The 27,188-nt window shown below is 49.7% G+C and overlaps 3 protein-coding genes and 2 non-coding genes across 6 annotated transcripts; 2 read left to right on the plus strand and 3 right to left on the minus strand.

The window, feature by feature from the left end:
• TRNAM-CAU (transfer RNA methionine (anticodon CAU)) lies at positions 1-87 on the plus strand. The gene is given in 2 exon segments: positions 1-38; positions 52-87. It is a non-coding gene; the product is annotated as a tRNA-Met (tRNA).
• A 4,075-nt stretch (positions 88-4,162) lies between these two features.
• TRNAM-CAU (transfer RNA methionine (anticodon CAU)) lies at positions 4,163-4,253 on the plus strand. Its single transcript is given in 2 exon segments — positions 4,163-4,200; positions 4,218-4,253. It is a non-coding gene; the product is annotated as a tRNA-Met (tRNA).
• A 569-nt stretch (positions 4,254-4,822) lies between these two features.
• Positions 4,823-6,804, minus strand: LOC123128939 (F-box protein PP2-B10). Its single transcript, XM_044549060.1, has 3 exons — positions 6,407-6,804; positions 6,203-6,321; positions 4,823-5,487 (listed from the first exon to the last, which is right to left on the minus strand). The coding sequence occupies exons 1-3, from the start codon at positions 6,680-6,682 to the stop codon at positions 4,989-4,991; spliced, it is 894 nt and encodes a 297-aa protein (XP_044404995.1). The 5' UTR covers positions 6,683-6,804; the 3' UTR covers positions 4,823-4,988.
• Positions 6,805-17,458: 10,654 nt separating this feature from the next.
• Positions 17,459-20,332, minus strand: LOC123128940 (F-box protein PP2-B10). Of its 2 annotated transcripts, XR_006463507.1 has the most exons (6): positions 19,948-20,332; positions 19,739-19,857; positions 18,684-19,165; positions 18,256-18,506; positions 17,988-18,062; positions 17,459-17,685 (listed from the first exon to the last, which is right to left on the minus strand). XR_006463507.1 is itself a non-coding variant. In XM_044549061.1 (3 exons), the coding sequence occupies exons 1-3, from the start codon at positions 20,221-20,223 to the stop codon at positions 18,667-18,669; spliced, it is 894 nt and encodes a 297-aa protein (XP_044404996.1). In that variant the 5' UTR covers positions 20,224-20,330; the 3' UTR covers positions 18,508-18,666. The 2 variants fall into 2 exon arrangements, 1 of the variants encoding a protein (XP_044404996.1); XM_044549061.1 differs by lacking the exons at positions 17,459-17,685; positions 17,988-18,062; positions 18,256-18,506 and having other exon boundaries at positions 18,508-19,165; positions 19,948-20,330.
• Positions 20,333-23,371: 3,039 nt separating this feature from the next.
• On the minus strand, positions 23,372-25,312 carry LOC123131319 (uncharacterized). The gene is made up of 2 exons (XM_044551017.1): positions 25,072-25,312; positions 23,372-24,608 (listed from the first exon to the last, which is right to left on the minus strand). Exons 1-2 carry the CDS (start codon positions 25,145-25,147, stop codon positions 23,479-23,481), a joined length of 1,206 nt encoding a protein of 401 aa, XP_044406952.1. The 5' UTR covers positions 25,148-25,312; the 3' UTR covers positions 23,372-23,478.
• Between the last annotated feature and the right edge of the window lie 1,876 nt (positions 25,313-27,188).

Below are 27,188 nucleotides of genomic sequence, written 5' to 3' on the forward strand. Positions count from 1 at the left end.
GGGGCGGTGGCGCAGTTGGCTAGCGCGTAGGTCTCATAGCTAATGCGAGTGATCCTGAGGTCGAGAGTTCGAGCCTCTCTCGCCCCAAATTTTTGTAGTTTTTTGCAACCTCTCTTTTCAGTTTAGTTGAATGAATTTATCTTCTTATAAAAATCTTCACGGTTGGCCACAGGAAAAATAATCCTATTCCCGCAGAATCTCTCCTTTCTTTCACATAATTTTTCCTCACACACATTTTCTTAAATTCGTCATTTCTCGCTGAAGCCCTCTCTCCTTTCGTCGACACAGTTTTTTCCTCAAAGGCTTGTGCTGCTTTTTGAATCCAATTTTATCTTCTTCCAATCTTCACAGTCGGCCCAAGGAAGATGGTGACAGAAACATACTTATATGAAGAGATTCTGTATTACAAGGTCCTGACTCTTGCGAAAGAATGAACTGTACCAACCTTTTCTTTCCTTATCTGTTCTAGAAAAGTAGTGCATGACCTTTCTAACATGCAATATCTATTCTTACAGATATGCAAGCATATATGAGTGAAGATGTAAGTGAAAATGTATGGCATTTTGACGTCTTAACTACCTTTGTACTTCCTCCGTCACAGTTTAAAAGGCACAGTTAAATTTACGTGCGTTTCCACAATAGACAAGGTTTATGGCGCATTGCATTTATTTTTAGTAGCTAATTAGTACTCCGATATACTATTTCTATATACATGTGTAGTGTGAATGCTATTTTTTAGCCCATCTCACAACCAATAGATAACCACCTAGGTCTCAGAGAATTTCCAAGCGCGCCTTCTAAACCGTGACGGAGGGAGTAGATACAAAAGAGCCATGCATTTTCACTTACATCTTCAACTAAACTTTGTAGATACGCCAACGAGCCACAAGGATCTCACGTAACCAGATGCCAAGGAGACACTAGACAGAAGGATCTCACATAACCATACGCAAATATGCCTAACCAAGGCCTACAAACGGCATGCGTCATCTAGCAAACCGAACACCCCTAACTCATCAGTCATCTGGGTATCACAGTCTATACAGATATGCTTTAGCAGCAAAAGGAGAGGCGTTCAAAACCTCACACTACAGAAGATATGCTTTCCTTGTTCATTTACTCTGACATGGGTGGGTCGAATCCTAGGAGCGCCTCGCTCAACCTGATTTCTTACGTCTGATCTCAATGCCCTGCACGATGAGGCCCCGCTTCCAGTTTTCACCTTTGGTCTCCGTCAGGCTGAAGGACACCTCGCCGTCGCCGACCCCCTCGTTGACCCAAATGATGAGGTTAAACTTATTGAAAGGTACAAGGTTAGAGTGGGAGTAAATTCTCAATTGAAGAGTATGCCTATCACCTCGGAATTGCATTGAAAAGTGTATAAGGATAAAGTTAAGGAATCGAAAGACAAGTCACTTGAATTGTTTGACACAAAGGTTGAAATTCCTCGGCTACAAATCGACTTGAACCGAAATTTCTCCTCCCCAATGCATGATGGTACAGTCGAGGTGTATGTCCCCAATTCTTCTAGCCAACCACCAAGTAGCCAACCAAATGAAGTAGGGATGAATGCTAGAGCCATAGTAATTCAAGAGGAAGAGATTGATGCTATTGCTCATGGTGATGATGATGCTATTGCTCATGGTGATGATCGATCATGCTATTGCTCATGATGACGCTCACGCTATTTCTCATGGTGATGCTTATGCGGAAGATGGAGAGATTCATTATCATGCCATCGGTAACTTGAATGTCATTGTCTTCCAACAAGACATGGATCGTAGCCTCCCCTATAGCCGCATGTATGGGTATGGCTTGGATGACGAGGCTCCGGAGGAAGAATTGGACGAGGATGGATTCACGGAGCAAGAAAATCAAATCTTCACGAAGGTGACTGGCAAGGAAAGTGGTGTCCTATTGTTTCATGATCTTAGTCTTGCCGACATGGTCATTGTTCATGGTGGCATGAGATTGGGTTTGATTAAACCAACACCGTGCTCGAAAGTCGGCGATCCAAGGCCAAAGAATGAGGACGAGTATGCTTATTTGAAGAAAGGCGTCAAGTTTTGATGCTTGCAAGAGTTCAATATGTGGTTGAGAGACTACGCTATTCAAAACAATAGGCCATTTGTTGTTGGTCATTCGACCCAAAATGTGCCCTTTTTATGGTTTTGATTTGATGGGCAGCTATCGATAGCTCAGTTTGTTCCGTTTTGATCATATTTTATTAAATCCCTCGGCCTCTGCATCAATCGATGCATAAGATCATCTTTATTTATTATTGAACATAGGTCTAACAAGAACATACATCAAGCCACCCAAAACCATCACTCACACCTACAAAAATCGATAATATGGAGTGCTCTCACTCCCATATCTAAAACCGGTGTCGTCGCCGATCCATCCACATAACGCATCGGAACGAATAGCCGGTGTAGCAGACCTAAAGCGTACACCACATGCACACGTTTTAGAAGCCGCCATCATCATCGGACCGCTGGCCCATCTTCAGGAGAGAGATCCGCATCATCCTTGTCAGTTCGTCCATCCGTCGACGCCACCACGACACCCAACGGCGCCAGCGCCCTGCACTCGTCCATCCAGACGCGAAAATTCTGGAGGATCTTTCGTGCGTAGCACCTGCCGACTAGGCATGACTTGACATCTCCACCGAAGCTTCGTGCAAGACGAAGCCGCTCCACCTCATGCCTCTGTCTTTCAGCGTTGCTTCACCAACGATGCTCCCAAGAAAGAAACGACACCACAGTACCGCCATCATCCGATCTGGAAGACCGGATCCTAGGGTTTCCCCCGAAGCAGCACAAGTGGGTCGACAGAAGTTACACGATGATGCCTTCATCAAGGTAACGACGCAGAACACCGCCATCACCTGCCAACGGCTCGGTTTTCACCGGCAACTCTATCTTCCCGACTCGCAGCCAGGATTAGATGACGGATGTCGAGATCCGGCCATCCAGCCTCAGGCCGACCACCTTCGACGGAGGAGATGGCCACCATCGTCGCTGCACCGGCCAGATCAGATCTGACCAGAGGCGCCGCCGAATAGTCCACCAAGCCCTCCACGCCGGCGCCGCTGATCCGACGCCCGATGGCGCGCCGCCGCCGACCGCAGCCACCACCCTTCGCGGTACAGTAATGTGCCGCACCTGCAGCTGCCGCCGCCCAAGGCAGGGCCGGCCACCACGCTGCCGCCTGCCGCAACCATCGCCGCCGCGACACATAGATTGAATCGACCGTACCACCACGCGTTTAGGGGCACCGCACCAACCCTAAGATGCGGGAGAGAGGGAGTCCCCCGCCACCGCCGACGGCCTCCGGGCTTAGCCCGGCGGCGGCGGAGGAAGGGGAAGAGGGAGATCGCGGCCCCGGTGGCTAGGGTTTGGGCGCCGCCCGAGTCGCCCGAGCGGGGGCGACGCGGGTGTTTCTTTATTGCTTGATCTAGTGCACGCTCATTTCCGTCTTGATCATGCGTCGTCATTTTCCTGTCTATGTCGCTGGTAGTTGTAAGAACACAATATGTGGTTTCTCATAATAGAAATCGTAGAGGAATCTCTCTTTATTAAAAAGGAAAAAAACGAAGACCATTGTATAACGAGTACTAATGCTGAACTGCCACCCCCTGAAGATACTCAAGATTGTGTCCAAAACCAGAGTCAAATCTCTACTAATGCCGGTATTTGGTCATGCAGTAGCACTGGTCCCAAAGGTCGTTTATACCCTGACATCGCCACCGGTGGGTACATATATCATCTGTATGCACACAAACAAAACCACAAATGACTGTTGCTCCATCTTGCCATACTGCTGCTTATTACTGTAGTTCTCTGCAACCAACAAACCTGTGTGGAAATATGCATGGTAGAGTACTAGTTACTCAGCGAATATAAAGGAGGTCGGGCATGGCGAGAGAACAACGCCGGGGCGGTGGCGCAGTTGGCTAGCGCGTAGGTCTCATAGCTGCATTGGGCGATCCAGTGGCTGGGCGGTGGGGCCGGCGCACGTTGAGGATAAATATCTCAGAGCTAGTGAGTAATCCTGAGTTGGAGCCTCTCTCGCCCCAATTCCTTTTCTATCCCTCCCCTTTTTCTTCCCTATCTGCCTTTTTTATAAGAAGGACTGAATCATTCATCGTACACTAATTGGGGTGGTGGCGCAGTTGGCTAGCGCGTAGGTCTCATAGCTAAAACATGCGAGTGATCCTGAGGTCGAGAGTTCGAGCCTCTCTCACCCCAATTCCTTTTTCCTTTTTTTTCTCTGACTTCTCTTCAGTTCAGTTGAATCAAATTTATGTTCTACTAATAATCTTCACGGTTTACCAGAGGAAAAATAATCCTATATTCCTATTCCTGCAGAAACTCTCCTTTCTTTCGCATAATTTCCCCTCGCGCATTTTCTCGCCAAAACTCTTCTTTCCTTGACATAGTTTTTCCTCAAACGCCAGAGGAAAAAATAATCCTATTGCTGCAGAAACTCTCCTTTCTTTCACATAATTTTTCCTAGCGCATTTTCTCGCTGAAACTCTCTTCTTTCCTTGACATAGTTTCTCCTCAAAGGCTTGTGCTGCTTTTTGAATCCAATTTTATCTTCTTCTAATCTTCACAGTCGGCCCAAGGAAATCGAAAACTAAATGCTCGCAGCCAGGGCAAAGAAGACAGTGACAGAAACATATATGAGATTCTGCAGAATCCTGTGCGAGAAGAACCTTTTGTGCATTGCCAACAAGCCAAATGTATCTCACATAACCAGATGCCAAGGAGCCACTAGACACAAGACACAAGGATCTCACATAGCCAGACGCAAATCTGCTTAACCCGTAATTCATCAGTCATAGTAGGTAGCATAGGCTGTACACATAGTATGCTTTAGCAGCAAAAGGAGAAGTGTTCAAAACCACACACTACAGAAGATATGTTTTCCCTTATTCATTTACATCGACCCGGGCGAGTCGAATCCCAGGGGCTCCTCACTCAGCCCGATTTCTTACGTCTGATCTCGATGCCCTGCACGATGAGGCCGCTCTTCCAGTTCCCGCCTTTCGTCTCCACCAGGCTGATGGACACCTCGCCGTCATCGCCCCCCTCATTGAGGAACTCGCCCAGCTCCAGCTCCATCCACCCGTCGGCCCTTTGCTGTGGGAGCGCGACATTCTCTTCGTGGGATACTACGCGGCGGTTCCTTCTCCTGAGTCTTAGCCGCGGAAAGGGAACCATCGGCCGGTAGTTCTCGGGCACCCCACCCTCGCCGTCGTCGTCATCATTACCTTGGAGGCAAACCTTGCGGGTTGTGTTGGTTGCTCCGGCGCTGATCGATGCCTCCTGGACAGGAAAATCCAGCCCGTAGAAATTATCGGTCGTCTTGAAGACCATGTAGGCGGCATAGGTTGTGTCCTGGGAGAGCATCTTGCTATGTATCTTCCCGCGGATCTCGAACCAGCAAACATGCATGAGTTGGGCACCTTCAGAGAACCTGTCGCAAACATAGGGTCAGGATTTGTAACAAAGACAAAAACCAATCAACACCTTAAGTTGAAGAGAACGATCTAGCATTGCAGCAAAGTTCCGTAACAATGACGAAAACCAATCAACAACATAAGTTGCTGAAATTGATCTAGAATTGCAGAGAGATCCTGTGACTTGGTATTAACCACATATTGCCTACTGTCAACAAGGTAGATCATAGAAATCACATTGTTTATGCAAAGTGTCATCTATGTGCTGTGCATGGTTCATAAAGAACAAAGTTGTAAAGGGCACGCCCTCTGCTCTTGACAGCAAGGAAGATAAAAGTAGCACTTGGTTCTGCTTATGTGTGAAGGAACTAGCATGTACAGCGGTATTCCACTCTCCAAATGAAACTGACTTCAACTTAACCACTTCCAAACAGTTTCGAGATCTTCAACAACTGATTTGAACTATGTTCTTATCATAAATTTTGCTAGTCAGAACCATGCAGAAATCCCTATTCTGAGTTTTTGGCTCACGGCAAAGGTAGTTTGATCTACCATCCTATATAACCTCGTCAAATTAATTGCAATCAAGCGCGTGAGACCGCAAAGCAACAGCACAATCAGATCAAATGCAGTTGCAGTTAGATGAGCAGCAACATTCAGAAACATTCAGGAACACAGGCTAGATGCAATTCGGACAATCTGCATCGGAATAGGAGAGAGCGGCGAATGGACCTGGAGTCGTCGAGCGGGATCCAGGTCCAGTACTGCGGCGTGTCGCCCCACACGATGAAGAGGTTCCTGGCGGACAGCATGTAGCACTTGGCGCCGGTCTCCCTGTCCACCCACATACTCTGCGCCCACACGACCATCAATTGATTAGAGATCGACCGAATCTGTTGGGGAAATTAGGAATCAGCGTGCAGTACAGGCACGTACCACGAGCCTGTCCTGGAGGAGGGCGGGGCCGGCTGAGAGGCGGAGGAAGAGCTCCTTCTTGGAGGAGGGCGGGGCGGGGCCGGCCAGCTCCCCGTCGGCGAGCGGCGGGAGGCCGCCGGGGGGCAGGAAGCGGGCCCAGACGGCGTCGGAGTCGGCCGCGTCGCGGAAGGCCGGGGACACCGCCGCGGCCCGGCAGGCGTCGCGCGGGGACGTGCGGGCCAGCGCCGCCGAGACGAGCTCCTCCGGCAGGCGCGCGATCTCGCAGGCCTCCTCCATCGATCGGTTCCGCTGCTTGTGATTCGAGATTCGTCGGAGGAGGAGGAGAGTGCGAGAGAGTTGCAATTGGTTTGGCTGTCCGGGGATGGGGATGGGGATCTATAGGGTTTGGCCGTGTAGAAGGCAGCCAGAGGCTTTTTTTTTTTTTTTGAACTTAAGGCAGCCAGAGGCTTAACGACCAAGCAGCGGTTTGATTTTGTGGATTGATTAATTTGGGACGAAGCAACAGATGGCAGGTAGGAGGACACCCGGCGGCTAGGTGGCCGCCCGATGGGAAATAGTGCTACCATACGGACTTCCGAGCTGTCGGATCTTAAACGAAACGGCATCGGGGAGCTATGGATCAGCTGGACCTATGCACAATTTTTAAATTTTTAAGGGGCTTTTATGCAAAAAGTTACAGACTTCTTGGGACCATTGGATCTCAGATCCAACGGCTGCCCAAGAGTTCATATCACCGTAGCACTTGAGGTGTTCTCCTGGCCGGTTGTGGTGGCCTCATGGGAGGCACTATGTGGTGTCCCGGGTTTCACCGAGTCCCACTTGACAGGCTTTACTTTTGAAAAAAAAATCAGGGCTTAGATTCTCATTTCAAATCTACTTCCTTTCTTTGGAATTACATTTTTTGCAGGAAAAAGGGTTTTCATTCCAGAATTACAGAGTTACTATCAAGAGGCAAGATTTCCTCGATACATGGGGCCTTCTCTGTAGCCATACAACTGTGCTACATTCAGTACAGTTATGTCTTGCCAAACAATCTATTACTCTATTTTGATCACGATGTAGCTTTTATGAAATTAACCAGAAGAGTTTTAAGCTCCAAAGCTAGATGACCGTAAACCAAAACGATCGAGATAATCATCACTGAGAATCGAAAGAGCCATCGACGAATAGGAAGATCTGTATATTGTATTGCAGGCATCATATCTTGCATCAGCGCATGGAAGATTCGTTTGGAATTACTTGATGCTTAATAATATTTTATTACTTTGAAAACTTTGTGAAAATAAACAAAAATGTACAATTAACATGATAATTGTGTTTAGTATCACAAGTTACAAAAACCAATTTGATCCACGGATCTTAAGAACGGCAAACTCATTGTGAATAATTGCAGTCCAGCAAGATACAAATGTCTGTTTTGATGGTATCTTTCTTATGACACGATGCCTTTCTTTGTTCTAGTCTTGATGCTCCGCACAATGACACCTCTGTTCACACTAGTAAGCGTACACGTTCAACAACGCATGTCTCAACTAATATTACAACCTTATGTGAGAATTTACATGCATTGTCCAAGTTTCATAATACACCACACAGTTATTATGGAATGGAGGGAGTATAATTTAAATGAGTTTCAAGAATTTCATAGTTTAACTATAATATTATGCATTTCTCAATGTAGCAAAATCATAGAAGGTGCAATGCATGTCCAGACAATTATAGATTATGTTTGCAGGTGCAAGGGAAATTAGTGTACACAGTAAGTAAAGATAAATATATAGCATTGCAAAACATATGGTGTATCTCCTCAATGCTTTTCTGACTCTTAACATGGTATCGGAGATACAAACATAACAGTTCACAAGTAGCTTCTGCATATCTGGAATACAAAACGAGATTTGGCTTGATGGTTAGACATGAGTCATACATCCTATCTTCTATGCTTTTTTCTAAGCAAATGCCATCATGTCTTGCTTTATTTATCAAAGAATATTTACATCACCATCAATGGAATAATCATACTACGTAGATCATTAGTCCCAACACTACGTTGAGGAGTTAAATGCATAAAACCAACACAATAGTGTCATGGCTAGTAGAAAACCATCACAATAGGAATCGTGACGAAACACACCATTATAGGACCCTAATATCCAACGCACGTCAGCTCTGGGAGGACCCCCGTGAATGATTTGTTTGTCCCAGGATGGTCCATCGAGCGAACCCTTTTGATCATTGAAAACGTCGCTTGTATAGGTTTGATCAATGACTAGTTGATCGATTTAGGTCTTAAAAAGCTGTCCAAATCCCATCCCATTCACCCAAAAAAGTGCCACGCGGTTCTTGTGCTGCCCATAGGCCCAATTATCTTCTTTTTTTTAGAAAAAATGACAACAATAAAAAAGGACCCTAATTGCCATGATCAGAATTATGATTGTCATGCTAAACTTTTAAAACTATCATGGTTAAAAAAGGGAAAAAATGCAATGACATTAAAAATTAAAATGCCATCATCTAAATAATAAAATATGCCATCCTCTTAATAATAAAAATACAATGTTATTGAATATTAAAATGACATGCTCTTAAAAATTAAAACTGCCAAGTTAATGATAAATACAAATGCCATACTCTTAAGAATAAACAACCATCCACTTAATAATAAAAATGCCATGTTGTTGATTACGAAACTGACATCCTCTTAAAAATAAAAATACCATGTTATTAACTATTAAAAATGCCATGCTCTTAATAATAAACTAATGTCTTATTAATAATAAAATGACATGTTTTTAGTAATAAAACGGCCATCCTATTATTAAAATGCCATGTTATTTGACTATTAAAATGCCATGCTCTTAATACATAAAAACCGCCATGGTACCGATAACAAAATGCCATGCTCTTAAAAAATAAAACTATAATAAAAGAAGGACCTATGAACTGTCATGCTACCTATAATAAAAAATGCGCATGACAAGTTTTGAAAAACATCCTCTCTGAAAAGTAGGGATTTTTGCTCTATAAAAATAAAATAAAAAACAGATTATTTTTTGCAAATGAAAGAAGAATTTAAAAAATAGTTCACCAAAATACATAAAGGAGATTTAAGCACAGCTATTAAAGAAACCTAGCTTTAGCCCAGTAGTGAGCGTGCTTGGTACTCAAGCACTCTCTCTATAAACTAATATAAGAGCGTTTAAATCACTATATTAGTAATTTAAACAGTCCCCTTGGGGTTATCTTGCGCTTGGAAGAAGAACTAGGAAAAGGAAAAAATATAGCGATAGTTTTAGTACAATCCAATTTCTCGATTCAATAGAAGCCCAAAGAGGTGGCACGCTCCCAAATTTTGCACGTGTGATACATGTTCCTTCTATTTCTCCAAGTAAAGCTCTTCGCAAGGCAATACCGACGGTGTCCACTTGACCTTTTCTAAGCAGGGACAGAATGAAACTACCATAATAAAGGCGCTTACTATCTACTCTTGATTCAACACACTTCCACTGTAGTGTTTGATTGGATCCTGCTACCTCCTCTCGAACCATAATAGACTTTTATATTAGTTTACGGAGGAAATACTTCTTTGGAGGTCATGAGTTTGACTCCCTCAGCCTCACACCGCTCGTCATTTATTTGAAAAATAATAAAGAGAGGGAAGTTTGCTAGATCCTTTCACAGCAAAGCACTCCAGAGAGTTGACGTGACATTGGCCTTGCGTCAAGATCCGTGTGGCGACCTGCAAGATGTTCGCTAGGGTTGGCCTCCTGGCAAACGTTAGTCAATTAGCATTTCCAGGCAAGAAACTACCCATGACACACGCTGAAACAGGAAAACAAATCCCAGTATTTAGGGCATGTGCAATGGTCTAGACAACATCTGTCTGCAATACTTGTGCATGTAATCTGCAGATGGCACCACAGACACCTCCTACAATAGAGCGACTGTTTTGCTGTCTATAGAAAGTGAAACTGCCGTCCGTGTTGCTTGTTCGCCTCTGTGCAAATTCTTCTTCCTCCTTCCAGTACTTGTATCCTCTCTATCCTCCAGTAGATAAAATTCTGAATCTTAACAATTACCTTTTCCAATTCTTCCTAAGGTCATGCTGCCAATTCTCCAGCCATGAATTATTTTCCTTTCGTGGTGCTCTCACGATTGAAACACATCCACTTTCAAATTAACGTCAATGTACATTAACTATGTGTACACTGATATGCTTTAGCAGCAAAAGGAGAAGTGTTGAAAAACACACACTACAGACAGTGGCGGCGCCAGGAAATGAAGGGTGGGTATTCATCCAAAAAAAATTTGGCTCCAAATGTAGTATATGAACCAAACAACACAACACTAGCAATATATGAACAAAACAACACTAGCATAACGGCAATAACAATATTTCAATGTATCAAACCATAACAACATAAATACATAAGTACCTTTTGATTAATAAAGTGATGATATCCTTCTTTTTTCGAGAGTACGCCAACGGCGTACCTTAGCTTTATAGAAGGCAGAGAATATTTACAAGAGATTACAATGCAAAGATCACATCAACATGTGTCTAAGCTCCAACACACTCCACTCCCTCACCTAACGCGATTACTCAAAAAATTGTTGAACTCCTTTAGCTCCTGCCACAGCCCAAAGCTTTAGTTCTTCGAATATAAGCTCAGTCGTTCCCCCTTCATTTAGAATCCTAGCTCCACCAAACACCCTGCCATTCCTTTGTTTCCATAGACACCAGCAAATGAGAGCTATGAGCGTGTCGAAGCCTTTCCTCTTGGACTTGACAACTTGCTTCCTCCCTGCTGCCCACCAATCCTCCAACCTTGCGTGCTGCGTAGGAAGCAGGGCCAGGTTGATATTAGCCCTGGTGAAGCACTGGAACCAGACTTGCCGTGCGTACACGCATTGAAGTAGAATATGATCCACATTATCCTCCTCTTGATCACATAGGTAGCAAGGAGAGGTCCTATCTTGTAACCCATGCCTGAATCTCCTATCCGATGTCCACAGCCTGTATTGGACAGCTAGCCACATGTAGATTTTGCATGCTAGTGGCGCTTCATTCTTCCAGATGGCCGAGGATAGCTGAAACCTGATTCCTCCTTCACAGAGCATCTTATATGCCGAAACCGTAGAGTAGTCCCCATGTGCTGTCCAAGCCCAAACTGGTTTATCCTCAATGCCCGCGGTGGGGTGCACCTCCATCAGTACTTCCCATAACTGAATGAACTGCGCCAGTCCATCAGTGTCCATGTCTCCCATGATATCATTTGTCCAAGCGTGCGAGGCTAAACCCTCCTGCACAGATCTCCTATTTGCAACTTGAGTTCTCACCTTGGTTGCAACCAGGGGGGCGATTTCCTCAATCCTGTATCCTCTGATCCACCTGTCTTTCCAGAACAACGTCCTTTTTCCATCTCCTATCTGCCATTGGACTAGGCTCGCAAATGACTCCATAACTCTCTTGTCCGCTGTCAGATGTAGTCCCTGCCAAGGTCTAGCAGCGTCTGTTCTTCGGAGCCATTCCCATCTCAGTCTAAGTGCAATGCCTTGTTTTTGCAGATCTATCACACCTAAGCCACCAAGGTATTTAGGTCGGCATACACGTCTCCAAGAAACTACACACTTGCCTCTCTGAATCTCCTCTGTGCCTGCCCAAAAGAATGCCCTGCAGCCACTATCAATCCTGTCCAAAGCCCATTTGGGAGCTTCCGCGACAATCAGGTGGTGTGTGGCTCTGGCCCGCATCACTTGGTTCACCAAGATGAGTCTGCCTGGTCTCGTGACCATCCCTCGCTGCCACCCAGGCAGGATTTTAAGCGATGCGTCCACCATGGGCTGCCACTCCGAGCGAGTCAGCGGTTTGATGCTGAGTTGTAGTCCCAGATACTTACACGGAAAATGCCCAAGCTTCCATGGCAATGCACTTTGGATCAGCTCCTCGTCACCCTCCTCTCCTCTAATCAGGATGGCAGAGGATTTAGCAAAATTAACCCTTAGCCCCGATGCCATGCCAAATATGCCAAGAATCTCTTTCACAAATAAGATGTCAGTAGCGGTCGGCTTGATGAACATCACTACATCATCCGCATATAGGGAGAGCCTTTGCATTGGCCCACATCCATTTAATCTGCTCAGGACTTGTTCGTCATGCGCTTTCTTCATGATCGCGGTGAGGACATCCATTGCAATGACGAATAGGAGTGGAGACAGAGAGTCACCTTGTCGCAGACCACAAACATGCACGAATTTCTTGCCCGCACAGCCATTTACCACTACTCGAGAGCTAGCAGAAGACAGCAGTGTTGTCAACCAAGATAGCCAGACCTCCGAGAACCCTTTTGCCCTTAGCACCTCGAATAAGAACGGCCAAGACAAGGAGTCAAATGCTCGCGATATGTCCAATTTAAGCAACACTCCCTTCGCCTTCCTTTGATGTAATCTTCTTGCCATTTGCCTCACGAGAAGAAAGTTGTCATGCAGTGCTCTTCCTTTTATAAAAGCTGACTGGTTGATGTGTACCAACTCCCCCATGCGTGGCCTTAGCCTAGTGGTCATTAACTTGGATGCTATCTTCGGCAAACTGTGGACCAGGCTAATTGGTCTGAATTCCTGAACATGACAAGCCTCCGGGGATTTAGGTATTAATGTGATAAGCGCCTGATTAAGCCTTCCAAAGCCCCTCCCATTGCCCAGGAATAGTTTTTGGAGGGCAGCAATAACATCCCTCTTCACAATACCCCAAGCCATTTGGAAGAAGATTCCAATGTATCCATCCGGTCCTGGAGCGCGGTCTGAGGGGAGATCCTTAATAACAACCCAGATTTCCTCCTCACTGAAAGGCCGATCCAGCTCCGAGAGATCCATAGACTGAATGTCCAGCGCTTCCAGGTTTAATGTGTGTTCCCTTGCAGTATCCTTCCCAAGGAGATCCTGATATGCCGAATAGAAGGCCTCCTCTTTGCCAGCTTGATCTGCAATGACTTGTCCATCCACGGAAATAGCCGAAATGAAATTCTTTGCCCTCCTGCCATTGGCAATCAAGTGGAACAATTGTGTGTTTGCATCCCCCTCTTTAAGCCATCGAACCCTAGATCATTGCCTCGCTATCGTTCTTTCCAATGAAGCCAAACCTAGCACCATATGTTTTAAGGTCTTCCTGAGCCACCGTTCCTCCTTAGAGAGTAGTCGCTGTTCCTGTGCCACATCGAAGCGAAGTATGACCGCATTAGCTACTGCAATCTGCATCTTTATATTGCCCACTTTCTTTTGTCCCCATGCGGTGAGATGGCGCGCAGTGTTCCTCAAAAGCACATCCAGTCTGATGAAGGGATCTGTGATCTCCTCCTCACACATCCATGCTTCCTTAACCATGTCCAAGAAGCCCTCCATTTTCGTCCAAAACAGCTCGAATCTGAATCTCCTTTTCGACTGCAAATGCTCCTCCAGCGACAAATATAGCGGACAATGATCAGAAAGTGAGGTTGAAAGTGCCTGCAGTAGGCTCTCTGGATGGTCCATTTCCCAATCAACCGACGCAAATGCCCTATCGATCTTTGTTAGAGTAGGCCTCTCCCTGTCATTGCTCCATGTGTACTTGCGCCCGTGCAAAAACAATTCCTTAAGTGCATTATCATCCACAAACTTCTTAAACTTCCCCATCATCCTCCTATCAATCCGCGAATTGTTCTTATCCGCAGCGTGCAGAATGAGATTGAAATCCCCAATCACCAACCACGGTCCAGGGTAGTAGCTACGTCGCTCCGCCAGCTCCTCAAGAAACATAACCTTCTGAGCATCCTCTTGTGGCCCATACACCACCGTAAGCCACCACGCGTTGCCCTCCCTTGGCAGGACGTAGCTCGTGATGAAATTAGTATCATTCACAAAGTTAGAGAGATTAACTCTCGTGGAATCCCACGCAATGAAGATTCCACCTCTAGTCGCCAACGCCGGAAGATACGCAAATCCATCATACGATGGCCCAATGCATTGCAACATAGTGTACTGGTTAACAACCTCTAGTTTCGTTTCGAGAATACAAATTATCGCGACATGCACCGTGTCAGCGAACTCCCGGAGCGCCTTTCTCTTGTCAGGGCTGTTCAGCCCTCGGACATTCCAACACACCACCTCCATAGCGTTGTATGACATTGGAGAATGCAGACTCCCCATGTCACACAGCCACCCACTAGACCTGGATTGCCGTCTCTGGTGCCACCTCCATCAACTCTTGGGTCAGGTTCGTCGGGATCACCTTGCCGAAGATTGCAGCAATTGCCCTAAGCTGGCCTTCTTGAAGTGGCGAGTCAAACACCGATCGTAGTTGACCTAGCGCGTCCTCCGAGACCGCCAGATCATCCCCTACAATACCAAGTGTTTTCAGCAAAACTGCCTCCGCCATTGTCGCTTTAGATTTCCTCGTCCCTATGCCACATCCTGACCTGGTAGCCCGTCGCGGCGTGAATGGATCTTGCCCTGCCCTCACACCTCGGATCCCTTCTATTTCCTTGAGAAGTGGCGGCGCGAGTTTTTTCAATAACCCTGCGCAAAAGGATTTGATGTTCCCAATTGCAACTTGCTCTCTGGAAGGAAGCACGGCAGGCATGCCAGTCTGATCCTGGTTCTCTCCATGAAGAACAAGCTCTCGCCCATGCACCAAAGTGCCCTCGCATGCATGTGCCCTGGACGTGGTCATGTCATTCTCCTGTAGCAGTAGATGCTCAGGATCCGATGCCAAATCCTGCATGTGCGCAGCATCAATCCCGAGCACCACATCAGTTCACAGGATCTCTGTCACTGGGTCCCAGCCCACAGCCTGGGCCTGGTCCCCACCCCGAACCATCCCATCCTCCTGCTGGTCGATAGTTGTCTCCTGGATCGTTTGTGCTTCGATCCTACCTTCTACCCCCAATCCCACAGCAGCCTCAGCTGTGGCCATCCGCACCGGATCCGGAGCCTCAGTCACCAACTCCACAGTGCCCTTTGGTGGCAGGGCCACCCCCACCCGATCCTCTGGGATAGCGTGCTGCGTGGGGTCTGCCGACCGGACCGGCAGAGCCTCCCCCACCAAATCGTCTGGGTTAGTGTGTTGTGTGGGGTCAGTCGTCCGGACAGGCAACCCTGCCCCCGCCAGCTGGCCATCCATGACCAAAACCGTCCCCTTATCCACCTCGGGATCCTCCCTGACCAGTTGCTCGCCAATCATATTCAAACCAGCATCCTGATTGCCCCTCGGTCCAGCAGTGGCAGCCAAACTTGCTTCGCCATGTGTCGCCACCATATTCGCCCTCGCACCTCCAGGACGATTCGCATTTGAATCATTCGGTCTTGGTCTTGGTCTCCCGACAGTCTGCATCCCAGCGGCCCCCCCAGCAGCAGAAATCGTCACTGGCGCACCAGATGACATGGAAGGAATCCTCCAATCCGAGGGGCCCAGCCTCCCCACCAGCGCCTGCCGGTAGGAACCCCGGCCCTCTCCGGCCGCCGGCCCTGGTAGCTGCCTCCCCGCACCACGATCATCCCTGACACCACGCGTCCATGGCTGCACAACCCAGTCTCCACCCGGATGCGAACCAAAAGAATCATCAGGCAATCCACTCTGCCCACTGTCACCCGAGCTCGCATCCCTCCTCCAATTCTCAGGGGCTGTGAAATCGCGCATACGACTAATGTGGATTAAGATCGGGTACTCCAGAAGCTGCCGATACTTGACTTGCTGCACCTCCGGCTCCGGCGGTTCCGGCACCCACAGTCGACGGAAAACATGCACCTCATCAGGATCCACACACCAAGCACGCAATTTGAACAAGGAGAGATCTTCTCTGCTCATCGTTTCTGGGGCCAGACTCTCGATGAGACAGGAGCTGCCCAGAAGCTCTGCCGCCGATTCCTGCGACCATGCGTGAGAGGGAATCCCTTCAATCATGAGATCAACATGGGTGCGCATAATCCTCGACGCCGCTTGCGCCTGCCGAATCCATGGTCTGATGAAGATCTTGACACCCAGATGCTCCACGAACGGCACGGCGAGAGCGCGGTTCCTGAACTCATGTGCGGCGAACACCACGAGGAAATCCTCCGGATGGAACTTGTGGACGGAGAACTTGTGCCTTGGCACCCCCAACTGGACCGAGAGAGCAACTGCCGCGTCGTCGCAAGACACCGGCGGCCTTGGACCCCCCACATACGCCACAACCGCCATCTTCAGCCTCTGCTCGAGGTCATCCATCCCAGCAGAGCGCTGCAAGATGCAAACTTCCGACGGAGCCGCCAAGAAAGCAGCGTCCGCGACCATCGGAGCGGGGGTGGGCGCGCCTGGCGAGAGCGATGCCGGCGGCATGCTCTGCCTAGGCACCAGCACCCCCACCTCCGGAGATGGTGACCGACTCTCTACCGGCTCCTTCCTGGCCACCTTGGCGATGACCGCCCGCCGAAGCTCCTCCTCCGACATCGGGCTGCGCAGGAGCGTACACTGCGACGAGACATGCCCCGCAAACCCACACCTGATGCAAAGAGGCTCGTTTGTGCACTCTTGACGCTGATGCCCATCCTGGAAACACCTGAAGCAGAGCCCGAAGAGATCCGGGGGAATCTGCCTCCTCTCCGAAGAAGTCGGCGAATCTGCACGCCTCTGGACACCAGCCCCCTGCTGGCGCCTCAGAGCCCGGCGCCGCCGCCACATGGCCTTACGAGACGGACCCGGCCGTCGCCACCCTGCCTCCGGTGCCGCCGCCCCGGCCACCAGGGTAGCCGCACCGGCGGACAAGGAGCGCGCCGACCCGGGGGAGGCAGAGAGCCCTAGCCCAGACACCACAGGCCGCATGGAGGAGGACACCGAAGGAGGACTGCTGGAACCGGACGCCATGGCCGGAGGGAAGGTGGACGCCGGGGCCGGAGTGGCACCCGGCGGAGGGGAAAGAGAGAGGTGGACGCCGGGGCCGGAGCGGCCACCGGCGGCAGGCTGGGGAAGAGAGCGCTGGGGAAGAGAGCGCTGGTCCCTTGGATCCCTCGCAGTAGTTGTTCCAGAAATACAACAATTTTAACCGGTGCGCTTCAACTATGTTTGCGATGATATCCTTCTTACAATATAACTTTGCGATCGCCTTTTTGGAACAGATTGATGACATCTTCATCCTTCACTTGATCGAAAAAGTCTCTCTCAACAAATGTAACCAAACAATTGTTCAGATATTCATCACCCATTTTGTTTAGCTTATTCTTCACATAGCTCATTCCCACAATGCAACAATACTAACACCCTTCTTCTTCATCTGTGATACAAGATTAGAAAAAAAATTACATCAGCAATCTAGTAATCTACTAAGTTGGTCGTGTAGCAAACTAGTGTTTGGATCGTTCTAAACAAATGAATATGAATGCATTTTACAGCACAAGCAATCTGTCCTGACACAGAAAAATCATTCTACAGCATCATGAACGGCAGAGGAGTTGTACCGAATTATTCAACCAATAATATTTTCGCGCACTGAGTAGGCAGTAGCAGAGTGATGTGCATATTTGACAGCAACACAAGCAGCAATTTGTCCCCAAAACTTTAACCCAGAATACCCACCTTAGGCAGTAGCTCGTTGCATTCAAATCCAACACTAGCAGCAATTTGTCCAATTTAACTGCACTGCAAATCCACCTACAGATAATAGAACTAGGAATTAGGAATTAGGATCATGTGATTTGACTAGGACCTAGGAATTAGGAACTAGGACAAATCCAGCACTAGCTCGCTCCGTGATGCTCCAGGCGCTGCTTCAATTTGATCAGGCACTGCCGCATGAGCCCATAGGAATTAGGAAGTTAGAACTAGGAGAAGAGGAGAATAGAACCTGGTCAGCTGCCGGCCTGCCGCTGGTCGCCCGTTCAGCGGCTCTGCTTGCCGCTGCCTGCAGTCAGTACTGGCCGCCGCCGTTGACCGCTACTCGCCGCCGTTGCCGCCGCTGGGCGCTGGCCGCTACTCGCCGCCGCCGCCGCCGCTGGCCGCAGTCGCTAGGTTAGGTTGGGGACTTGGGGAACGACCGAGTGGGGGCTGGATCGAGTGAACGGATGAGCGTAGCCGGTATCCTCTGTGGGCTGTGGGCTGCTAAATAAGACATGTATTAATTTTTTTGGGCCAAATCTTGGGTATTCATATGAATACACGTGAATACCCCTGGCGCCGCCGATGACTACAGACGATATGCTTTCTTTGTTCATTTACTTTGACCCGGGCAAGTTTAATCCTACTAGGAGCTCCTCACTCAGCCTGATTTCTTACGTCTGATCTCAATGCCCTGCACGATGAGGCCGCTCTTCCAGTTCCCACCTTTGGCCTCCGTCAGGCTGATGGACACCTCGCCGTCTTCACCCCCCTCGTTGAAGAACTCGCCCAGCTCCAGCTCCATCCATCCGTCGGTCCTTTGCTGAGGGAGTGCGACATTTTCTTTGTGTAGGCCATTCCTTCTCATGGACCAGTAGTTCTCGGGCATCCCACAGTCATCGTAGTCGTCATCGTCATCATTGTCGCCGTCGCCGTCGTCATCATCATTGTTATGTTGGAGGCAAACCTTGCGGGTTAAGTTGGTTGCTCCAACGCTGACCGATGCCTCCTGGACCGGAAATGCCAGCCCATAGAAATCATCAGTTTTCTTGAAGACCATGTAGGCGGTATAGGTTGTGTCCAGGGAAAGCAGGTTGCTGTGTATCTTCCCACGGATCTCGAGCCAGCAAACATGCCTGAGTTGAGCACCTTCGGAGAACCTGCCGCAAACATAGGGTCAGAGTCTGTAACAAAGATTGCCGACTGTGAAAAAGGTACATTATAGTAGAAATCACATTGTTCATGCAAAGTGTCATCTATGTGCTGTGCATAGTTCATAAAAAAACAAAGTTGTAAAGGGCATGCCCTTCGCTCTTGACAGCGTGGAAGATAAAAGTAGCACTTAGTTGTGCCACTTGCCAAATGAAATTGACTTCAACTTAACCTGTTTCAAACAGTTTCGGGATCTTCAACAACTGATTTCAAGTGATATTCTTATCATAAAATTTGCTAGTCAGAACCATACTGAAATCCCTATTCTGAGTTTTTGGCTCACAGCAAAGGTAGTTTGATCTAGTACCATCCTACCACTCACAGTTGCAGGTTGCACCAAATTAACCACGTCAAATTAATTGCAATCAGACACGTGAGACCACAAAGCAACAGCACAATCAGATCAAATGCAATTGCAGTTAGATGAGCAGCAACATTCAGAAACATTCAGGAACACAGGCTAGATATAATTTGGATAATCTGCACCTCTGCACCAGAACAGGAGAGTGCGACGAACGAACCTGGAGTCTTGGAGTGGGATCCAGGTCCAGTACTCGGGCGTGTTCCCCCACACGATGAAGAGGTTCCTGGCGGACAGCATGTAGCACTTGGCGCCGGTCTCCCTGTCCACCCACACGCTCTGCGGGCGCGCGCACAACCACCGAACAATCAAGTCAAAACGAGGACGAATCTGTTAGTAGAGTTGGGGGATGGTCGTGCAGGCACGTACCACGAGCTTGTCCTGGAGGAGGGCGGGGCCGGCGGAGAGGCGGAGGAAGAGCTCCTTCTTGGAGGAGGGCGGGGCGGGGGCAGCCAGCTCCCCGTCGGCGAGCGGCGGGAGGCCGCCGGGGGGCAGGAAGCCGGCCCAGACGGCGTCGGAGTCGGCCGCGGCGCGGAAGGCCGGGGAGATGGCGGCTGCGCGGCAGGCGTCGCGCGGGGAGGTGCGGGCGAGCGCCGCCGAGAGGAGCTCCTCCGGCAGGCGCGCGATCTCGCAGGCCTCCTCCATCGGTGATCGAGCGAGATTGGCAACTGGTTTGGCGGTGTGAGGAACGGATATTCTTTTACACCGTGCTCGGAGAGCGCGGGCGGAGGCTTAGCCACGAAGCACTCGGGAGGAGCAGCGGGTTGATTGGGATTAATTTGGGGCGAAGCAACAGATGGCAGGTAGGCGGGCAGGGGCGCGGGACAATCCAGGCCGGTTGTGGACATGTGGTAACGGCATTTCAAAGCGGGCCCTCAAACCGCATCCGTTTGGACTGGATGTGTTTTGCCATAAAAAATATACATGCTTTCCCATACTCTGTATCCGCAACCTTCTCCTCCAACGCTGTTGATGTATCTTCCCGGCTGCCACCCATGCATTGTCGGACGTACCCACGCGCATGTTCGCCTTGTAGTACGGCGCCGTCCATCTAGGATTCGTCCGCAGCCAGGTACCCTCTGCCCCACTGTCGACGACGTCTATGACGATCCATGCTTGGCAGGTGTTCGTTCAAATGCCATTGAGCTAAATTTCTAGCTTGCTGTCGTTTTTTAGAATACGAAGGATGGCAGGGTACTCGAGTATGGAGAATGAGTTGTTGTGCGATGCGTGGTTGACTGCATCCGCGAATCCCGTAGATAGAAGCAGAAGGGGGCTCTTCTGGCAGAGCGTGCATGATTCGTTACACGCACGATAGTATATTGCGCCCTGCAACATGCACATCATCCATAAACGCAATGTGAAGTCGTTAGCATATCGATGGTACACCATTCATACCACCGTCGGCAAGTTTTGTGGCGCGGTTGATATGCTGGAGGTAAGGGCATCTCCAGCCGTTGGCCCCCCAGGGGGCGCCTAAAATCGCCGCCTGGGGGTGAGCCGGCGCAAAAATTGGGCCTGGGGGCGAGTTGGTCCCCAGCCGCCGGCCCCAGGGCCGTCCCCCAGGCACGTTTTAAAATAAAAGAAGTTCGCCGAAGTTCGGCTTAAACACGATAAAATTCGGCCAAACACGATAAATTTCGGCCAAACACGATAAATTTCGGCACATTTCGGCGAAGTTCGCGGATTTTCATTACATAGCACATATACATAAACTAATCTAAAGGAAAAACTGGCTGAAGTCGCCGCCGTCGCCGCCATCGTCGTCGTTGGCCTTCTCCTCCTTGATGTGGGCGCCCCTGCTGGACCCCTGCCCGGCGTCGCCATGGCGGACTGGTGGCGGCGCATCGTCGTCGTCGTCGTCGCTGTCGCAGATGACGAGACTTCGCCTTCGTCGCGGCCGCGTCGACGCTCCGCGAAGCGAAGCAGGGCGGCGCACTGGCGCTCCTTCGCCTTCTCCAGGCGCTCCTTCTCCATCTCTATGGAGTCCCTGCGCGCCCATTCCAGGGCCGCGTCGTCGTCGTCGAGCTCCGTCGTCACCGGCGCGGCCGGCTCCGTCTTCACCGGCGCGAGCCCCGGCTCCGTCTTTGGCTTGACGAAGCGCGGAGGAGGAGCCGACGAGTAGGCGCGCCGGCCGCCCTCGTTGATGACGATGCCGGCGCTGCGAGTGCGCCGGCCGAGCGGCGTCTCCGCCGCGGGCTCGGCCTTGACGCCGAGCAGGGCCGGAGTGCCGGAGGAGTGCGATGAAGATCGGGAGGAGGAAGAAGAGGAGGAGGACCCGAACCTCCTTGGCGCCCATGGCCCGGTGCGTCGGTGCTACGCCGGGGTGGCCGCCCTTGCCGGGTACGCCAACGGCGGGTCGTTGCCGCCCTCGAGGTACGTCAGCACGCCCTCGAGTGTGCGGCCGGGGACGCCCCACCACAGGTGGCGCCCCTCGCTGTTCTGCCAGCCACCAACCACCGGCGCGCCGTTGATGGACGCCAAGCGCTACTGCTGGCGGCGCTCAAAATATGCTGCCCAAGCCGCGTGGTTGTCGACGGCGTACTGGGGGAGGAAGAGTTGGGCGTCGGTGAGGGAGGCGCGCACGACCTCGACTTCCTCGGCGAAGTACTTCGGCTTCGCCACGGCGTCGGGCAACGGGGGAATGGGCACTCCCCCGGCGCTGAGCCCCCACCCCGTCGGCCCGGCGCGCATGTCCGGCGGCGCTGGAATGTTCGCCTGAAACAGGAGCCAGGACTCCTGTTCGTGGAGCGAACGGCGGCCGAAGCCGTTGGCCGCCGCCTCGTCTTCGAGGAAGCGTTCCGCCATGGCGACGGGCTCGGGAGAGGTAGGGACATAGAGGGAGGGGCTGGGCGGCGGTGCTCGGGAGAGGTAGGGAGAGGGAGGAGTTGGGCGGCGGCGGGGGGCGGGGCTGGTGTGGGCACAGGCGAGTGCAGGCCACCGGCTATATAGCTGCGCCGCACCCGTGTGTATGCGTGCGAGGGAGGGGAGGCGTCGGCGCGCCGTCCCGTGACGCGCCGCCCGTGAGGAATCAATGGCAAGGCTGACCGGCGGCAGCCTTGGCATTGATTCCCCGCTGGAACTGAGGCCGTTGGGGGAAGACGAGGCGCCGTGTCGCTGACGCGGCGGGCCCGCGGTTGTTTCGCGCCAAAACAGTTCGCCCCGGCGCCCCCAGGCGTCCCCAGCGCGCCGGGTTCGGCCTGGGTCCGCCGGCGCTGTTTTCGGCCTAGGCCGGCGAAAATCGGGCTCCTGGGGACGCGACTGGGCTGTTTTTTTGGCGCCGGCGCGAAAAAATCGCCTGGGGAGGCCTTCCTGGGAGCGCGGCCGGAGATGCCCTAAGGTAGCCATTGCGCGCGACAGCCGTGGAGATCGTAAATCGTAAATTTTACTTCTTCTTGCTCAATGATTGATTGATCATTCACTCAATGTTGCTCTACACATTTGTGTAGTACGTGATGCCGTGATGTATCACAGGATAGAGGACAAACCATTTACGCACATATACTGTTGGATGAAGTTTAAGGGGCAGCATGCGTAGGACGCCATGATCCATTCATGAAAAACTTGTTGAACATCCGATTAATCTAATTGATTTTGAATTATTTCTCGTTGAATTTGAAATATTGTCGTACTAGACTTATTAGCACGCAAAAAAAAAAAAAAACCCACGTATCGGTCGCAGACTACCTCCATGTATTGATAAACACTGGTCTGTGTGCTACCATCCCATCTCTCGTTAATTATATCCGGATTGTTGTTTCTCCGGCGACTGGAAATACTTATTTCTGACTCCCTAACAAGAACCACCCAATCTCTGAGAAATTCGTATAGGTATATATAAGTAGTGAGAAATATAATAGGAACATCGAAGCATGTGATTAAACAGTACATCGGCGTGGCTTAAAGAAGTAGGAAGTCGTTCTTGCTTTCCCAGCTAATCATGCGATCTCTCTTAAGAGCCGCAGTATATTGTTTTTCTCTACCAAACTTATGCTGTTTGCTCTTCTTGACGGGTAGGTCACTCGTCTCGTTGGCAGCGACATTGTTGAAGGAGGACTCCCGAAAGAGCGGGTTGCCATGGAGGTGCTTGATGAAAGCCTTGCCTAGGAACCGCTTTACAAAGTTGAGCTGTGCTAGCCGTGCCCACTTGGAGACCATGAGCACGCATCTCTGCCTCCATGTCGTCGGTATCAACTCCTCATATGAGCACTGGCCTCGTTTCATGATGGCGGCGATCTGCTGGAACATGGCCCTAATTTGCCCGGTGAGCTTCTTGTCATTCCCATGGGTGCCGCTTGCGAGGTCGGACACTTTGATCCCGAGCGTCTCCATGTCCTCTGGAGTGGCGTGCTGCATCAAGCTGAGCTCCGCACACACCGCGAGCGCCTCGCCAGAGGCCATCAAGAGGGCCGGGTCGTCGGTGTTAAGGAGCTCGGCGAGGTCGCGGAAGGGGATCGTTGCCTCTTTCCAGGCATATGGGTACGTCCTCAAGTCACCAAGGGTGGTGAGAAGCAACGCCCACGCGGACAAGGCAGTGATCAAGACCACGGGGTTGGTCCTATTGTCAGCTCTGGAAAGCCTGATCACGCCCCAAATTGCCCTAATCGATGGCTCCACGTCCTCGGGGCGACGTGCGGCAGCAAAAGTGACAATGGCGAGACAGTTGAGAGCAGCTACCACCTTCGCGTCGCCGGACGGCGCTCGTAGCGTCTTCATGAGTGTGGGGAGCTGGAGCGTGCTTGTCAGGATTTCCTTGGAGCAGTCGGCGTTGTCGCCGACGGTGAGCGCGAGGAGGCCGATGGCGCGGTAAGCGAGCAAGGCCTCCCTTGCGGAACCCGTGTTGAGGGAGGCTCTACACCGGAAGAATATCGTGAGGCACCGGTAGTCGATCCTGTCCATCGGTATGAAGCCCTCGAGGAGGCCGACGAGCCCCTCCATGCCCGCCTCGCGCGTTGAGCGCCGCTTCTCGTGGAGGCTGTTGATGCATCTGTCCACTATGTCCAGCTTGTCTGTTCCATCATCTTCAAATTCTGCAAAAAATAAATAAATGCTAGCTTAATTAGGGTTTGCTATTTGGCAGATGAGAAATAACTTCGTTTAATTAGGTTACAACCACCAATCATATACTACTAAGAAAACGTCTTGTATTTTGATTTGATATACAAAGGGAGTAGGACAAGAGATAGATAGGTACAGACAAAGAGGCCATGACACGCTCTCTAAAAAAGCAAAATACTACTCCTACTATGTACTACTTAACACTAATTATCTAAGATTTTGATGTTATTTTGGAACTGTTCGTGGTCATGCTGATTTTTAGATCAAAAAATACACCTCTGTGGTGTATTTTCTGTAGATTTTGATCCGATACGATGTAGTATTGAAGTCACATTGCCTATATATACATTATTGTAATGTTTGGCAACCACGGTGCAAAGGCGGTAGATTCGCCGGTGATAGAGATTAGAGAGAGATGAATTGCTGATGAATTACCGGTGCGGGCAGACAAGTCGGCTAGGCCACGAGCGGGCGCGCCATCGGGATCACGGGGGCAGCGGACGCGCGCCATCGGAGCCTGCAGCGGATCGATCGGAGCGCGCGCGTGGTGGATGCAGAACGAACGTGCAAGTCTATTGTCGAGTCGACGGCGATGGCGGAGCCGGAGCTGCACAGGCAGAAGAGAGAGGCCTTCTCGACTCGGGGTCGGAGGTGACGACGAAAGAGTCCACGCACCCTCGTGTTCGATCGTAACACGCGTTCACGGCAGAGACCAGAGAGGGCTAAATTGGTAAGGGAACGGAAAGGAGGCAGTAGAGCTGGGCCCGTTCGTGCCGGGTTCAGAGGACTCGATGGGCCGTCTGGTCCGTCTTCACAGCCCATCTGCAACGCTGTATGTACCCACAAAAAAAAAATGCAACGCTGTACTCACTGCACGTCAGACAAGTTCTAAAATGAAAATACCAGTTTGACGAACGACACTTTCCCCTTTAAAATATCATCAGTTTTAGGAACAAGGAATGATATGAAGAGTGCTCATGCCGGCACATACTTTTCATGAAAACCGCTGTTCTGGTTATCGGCCACTCAGAACCAACGACCCTCTCCACGCCGCCTCTATCGGGCGCTGGAATGCGGCGACACGATTTGACATTCAACGTCATGTGAAATGAACATAGAGAAACCATATGCTGTTAGAGGCCCTGGCTGAATTAATCTTGGAACGCTCCCTCTTAGCACATGTGACTACGGAAATTGAGAGCTCCAAAAGCTCTATACACACATTGCACTCACCGACGGAAATCCTTCGGTTTGATTGCTGGATCGCTCGCTGATGTCACACCTCATCGTTTTTATCATGGCTTCTGGGGCGTGAGGGTATAGAGGTCCCTATATCATGAAAATGTATCAAGGATAGAAGTGTTTGTTTTGCCCCAGTATATCATATGGATCGTGAAAGAGTAATAAGTAGAACAAGCAATGCATGCCTGTCCCTCCCGACCTCACCTATTTATATTGATGCGGATTTTCAATACTAGCCGAGTCATGCAATATTTCCTTGTGGTCATGCATGTGTGTCATCTTTATCACGAGGAAGCACAACATCTGTGTTACCTTGTCATGAGTTATACATGGACAACAATGGAAATACCGCAGGCTACAGTCTGCATGAACCATTTTCATTTAGAAGAACGAGGACACCAGCAAAATATATAGGAGGGGGCAATGCAGAAGCAACATTTAAAAGGCTAATGCTAGATGGAAAAACTGATATCCCCATAAGGGACATGCGACACCTTCCATCTTTCACAATATGTATGAAGTGTTTTTTGGAACGGAGCATGGTGAGGCTGGTAACCAGGCGCCATGTTCTGCTGGTGTAGGCTGACTTCTTAGTACCAAGTAGACAAGAAAGGATTTTGTCAGCTCCCCTGGATGAACAAACAACTGATGTATTCATGGTACTTTGTTGACTGACATGACTTTAGTTGTCTCTCTGGATGCTATTGATACAAGGGAGACTATCAGGGAGCACCTCTGCTACGGTGCTACGAGCTCTTGAGAGCTGTTAGATCTCAGATCCAAGGGCTCCTAGGGGATCTCATTTTTTTGTAAAAAAACAACTCCAAAGAGCCTGAGAATTGCTCACAAGTACACCAGCCCCTCATATCCAGTGGCCCAGAAGCTCGTACGACCGTTGCACCTAAAGTACAGGAGCACATGCTATTCTACCATAGATACAAACTATATTTCATACATGCAAGATGCAGGTCGTTTAGTCGACGACATGCAATCACAACAGATAATACCAATATTTCTTAAAGAAATACATGTTTTGAAAACTTTTTCAAATACAAGGTACATTTTTTAATGCACGTTGTACACTTTTTTAATGGCAATAAAATATTTTTAAACCACACAAACATTTTTTTAACATTGATAAACATTTTTAAAATGCCATGGACATTTTGGAAGCATATGGATATTTCTTTAAAATGTCACACACATTTGTTTAATGGAAATAAATAGTCTATGACCTACGGGGACATTTTTTTACATTGTAGAAACATTTTTTTAAATGTCATGAACATATTGTTTAAATGCCAGATAAT

The sequence above is a fragment of the Triticum aestivum genome, chromosome 6A (assembly GCF_018294505.1).
Source record: "Triticum aestivum cultivar Chinese Spring chromosome 6A, IWGSC CS RefSeq v2.1, whole genome shotgun sequence".
NCBI lineage: Eukaryota > Viridiplantae > Streptophyta > Magnoliopsida > Poales > Poaceae > Triticum > Triticum aestivum.

Excerpts from the sequence above, each read along its gene's own strand:
- LOC123131319 (XM_044551017.1), bottom strand. The coding sequence starts at position 25,147 with ATGGCGCGCGTCCGCTGCCCCCGTGATCCCGATGGCGCGCCCGCTCGT. Across the intron at positions 24,609-25,071 it reads CGACTTGTCTGCCCGCACCG|AATTTGAAGATGATGGAACA; the intron begins GTAATTCATCAG and ends TATTTTTTGCAG.
- LOC123128940 (XM_044549061.1), bottom strand. The coding sequence starts at position 20,223 with ATGGAGGAGGCCTGCGAGATCGCGCGCCTGCCGGAGGAGCTCCTCTCG. Across the intron at positions 19,858-19,947 it reads TCCTCCAGGACAAGCTCGTG|AGCGTGTGGGTGGACAGGGA; the intron begins GTACGTGCCTGC and ends GCGCGCCCGCAG. Across the intron at positions 19,166-19,738 it reads ATCCCACTCCAAGACTCCAG|GTTCTCCGAAGGTGCTCAAC; the intron begins GTTCGTTCGTCG and ends TGTTTGCGGCAG.
- LOC123128939 (XM_044549060.1), bottom strand. The coding sequence starts at position 6,682 with ATGGAGGAGGCCTGCGAGATCGCGCGCCTGCCGGAGGAGCTCGTCTCG. Across the intron at positions 6,322-6,406 it reads TCCTCCAGGACAGGCTCGTG|AGTATGTGGGTGGACAGGGA; the intron begins GTACGTGCCTGT and ends GTGTGGGCGCAG. Across the intron at positions 5,488-6,202 it reads ATCCCGCTCGACGACTCCAG|GTTCTCTGAAGGTGCCCAAC; the intron begins GTCCATTCGCCG and ends TGTTTGCGACAG.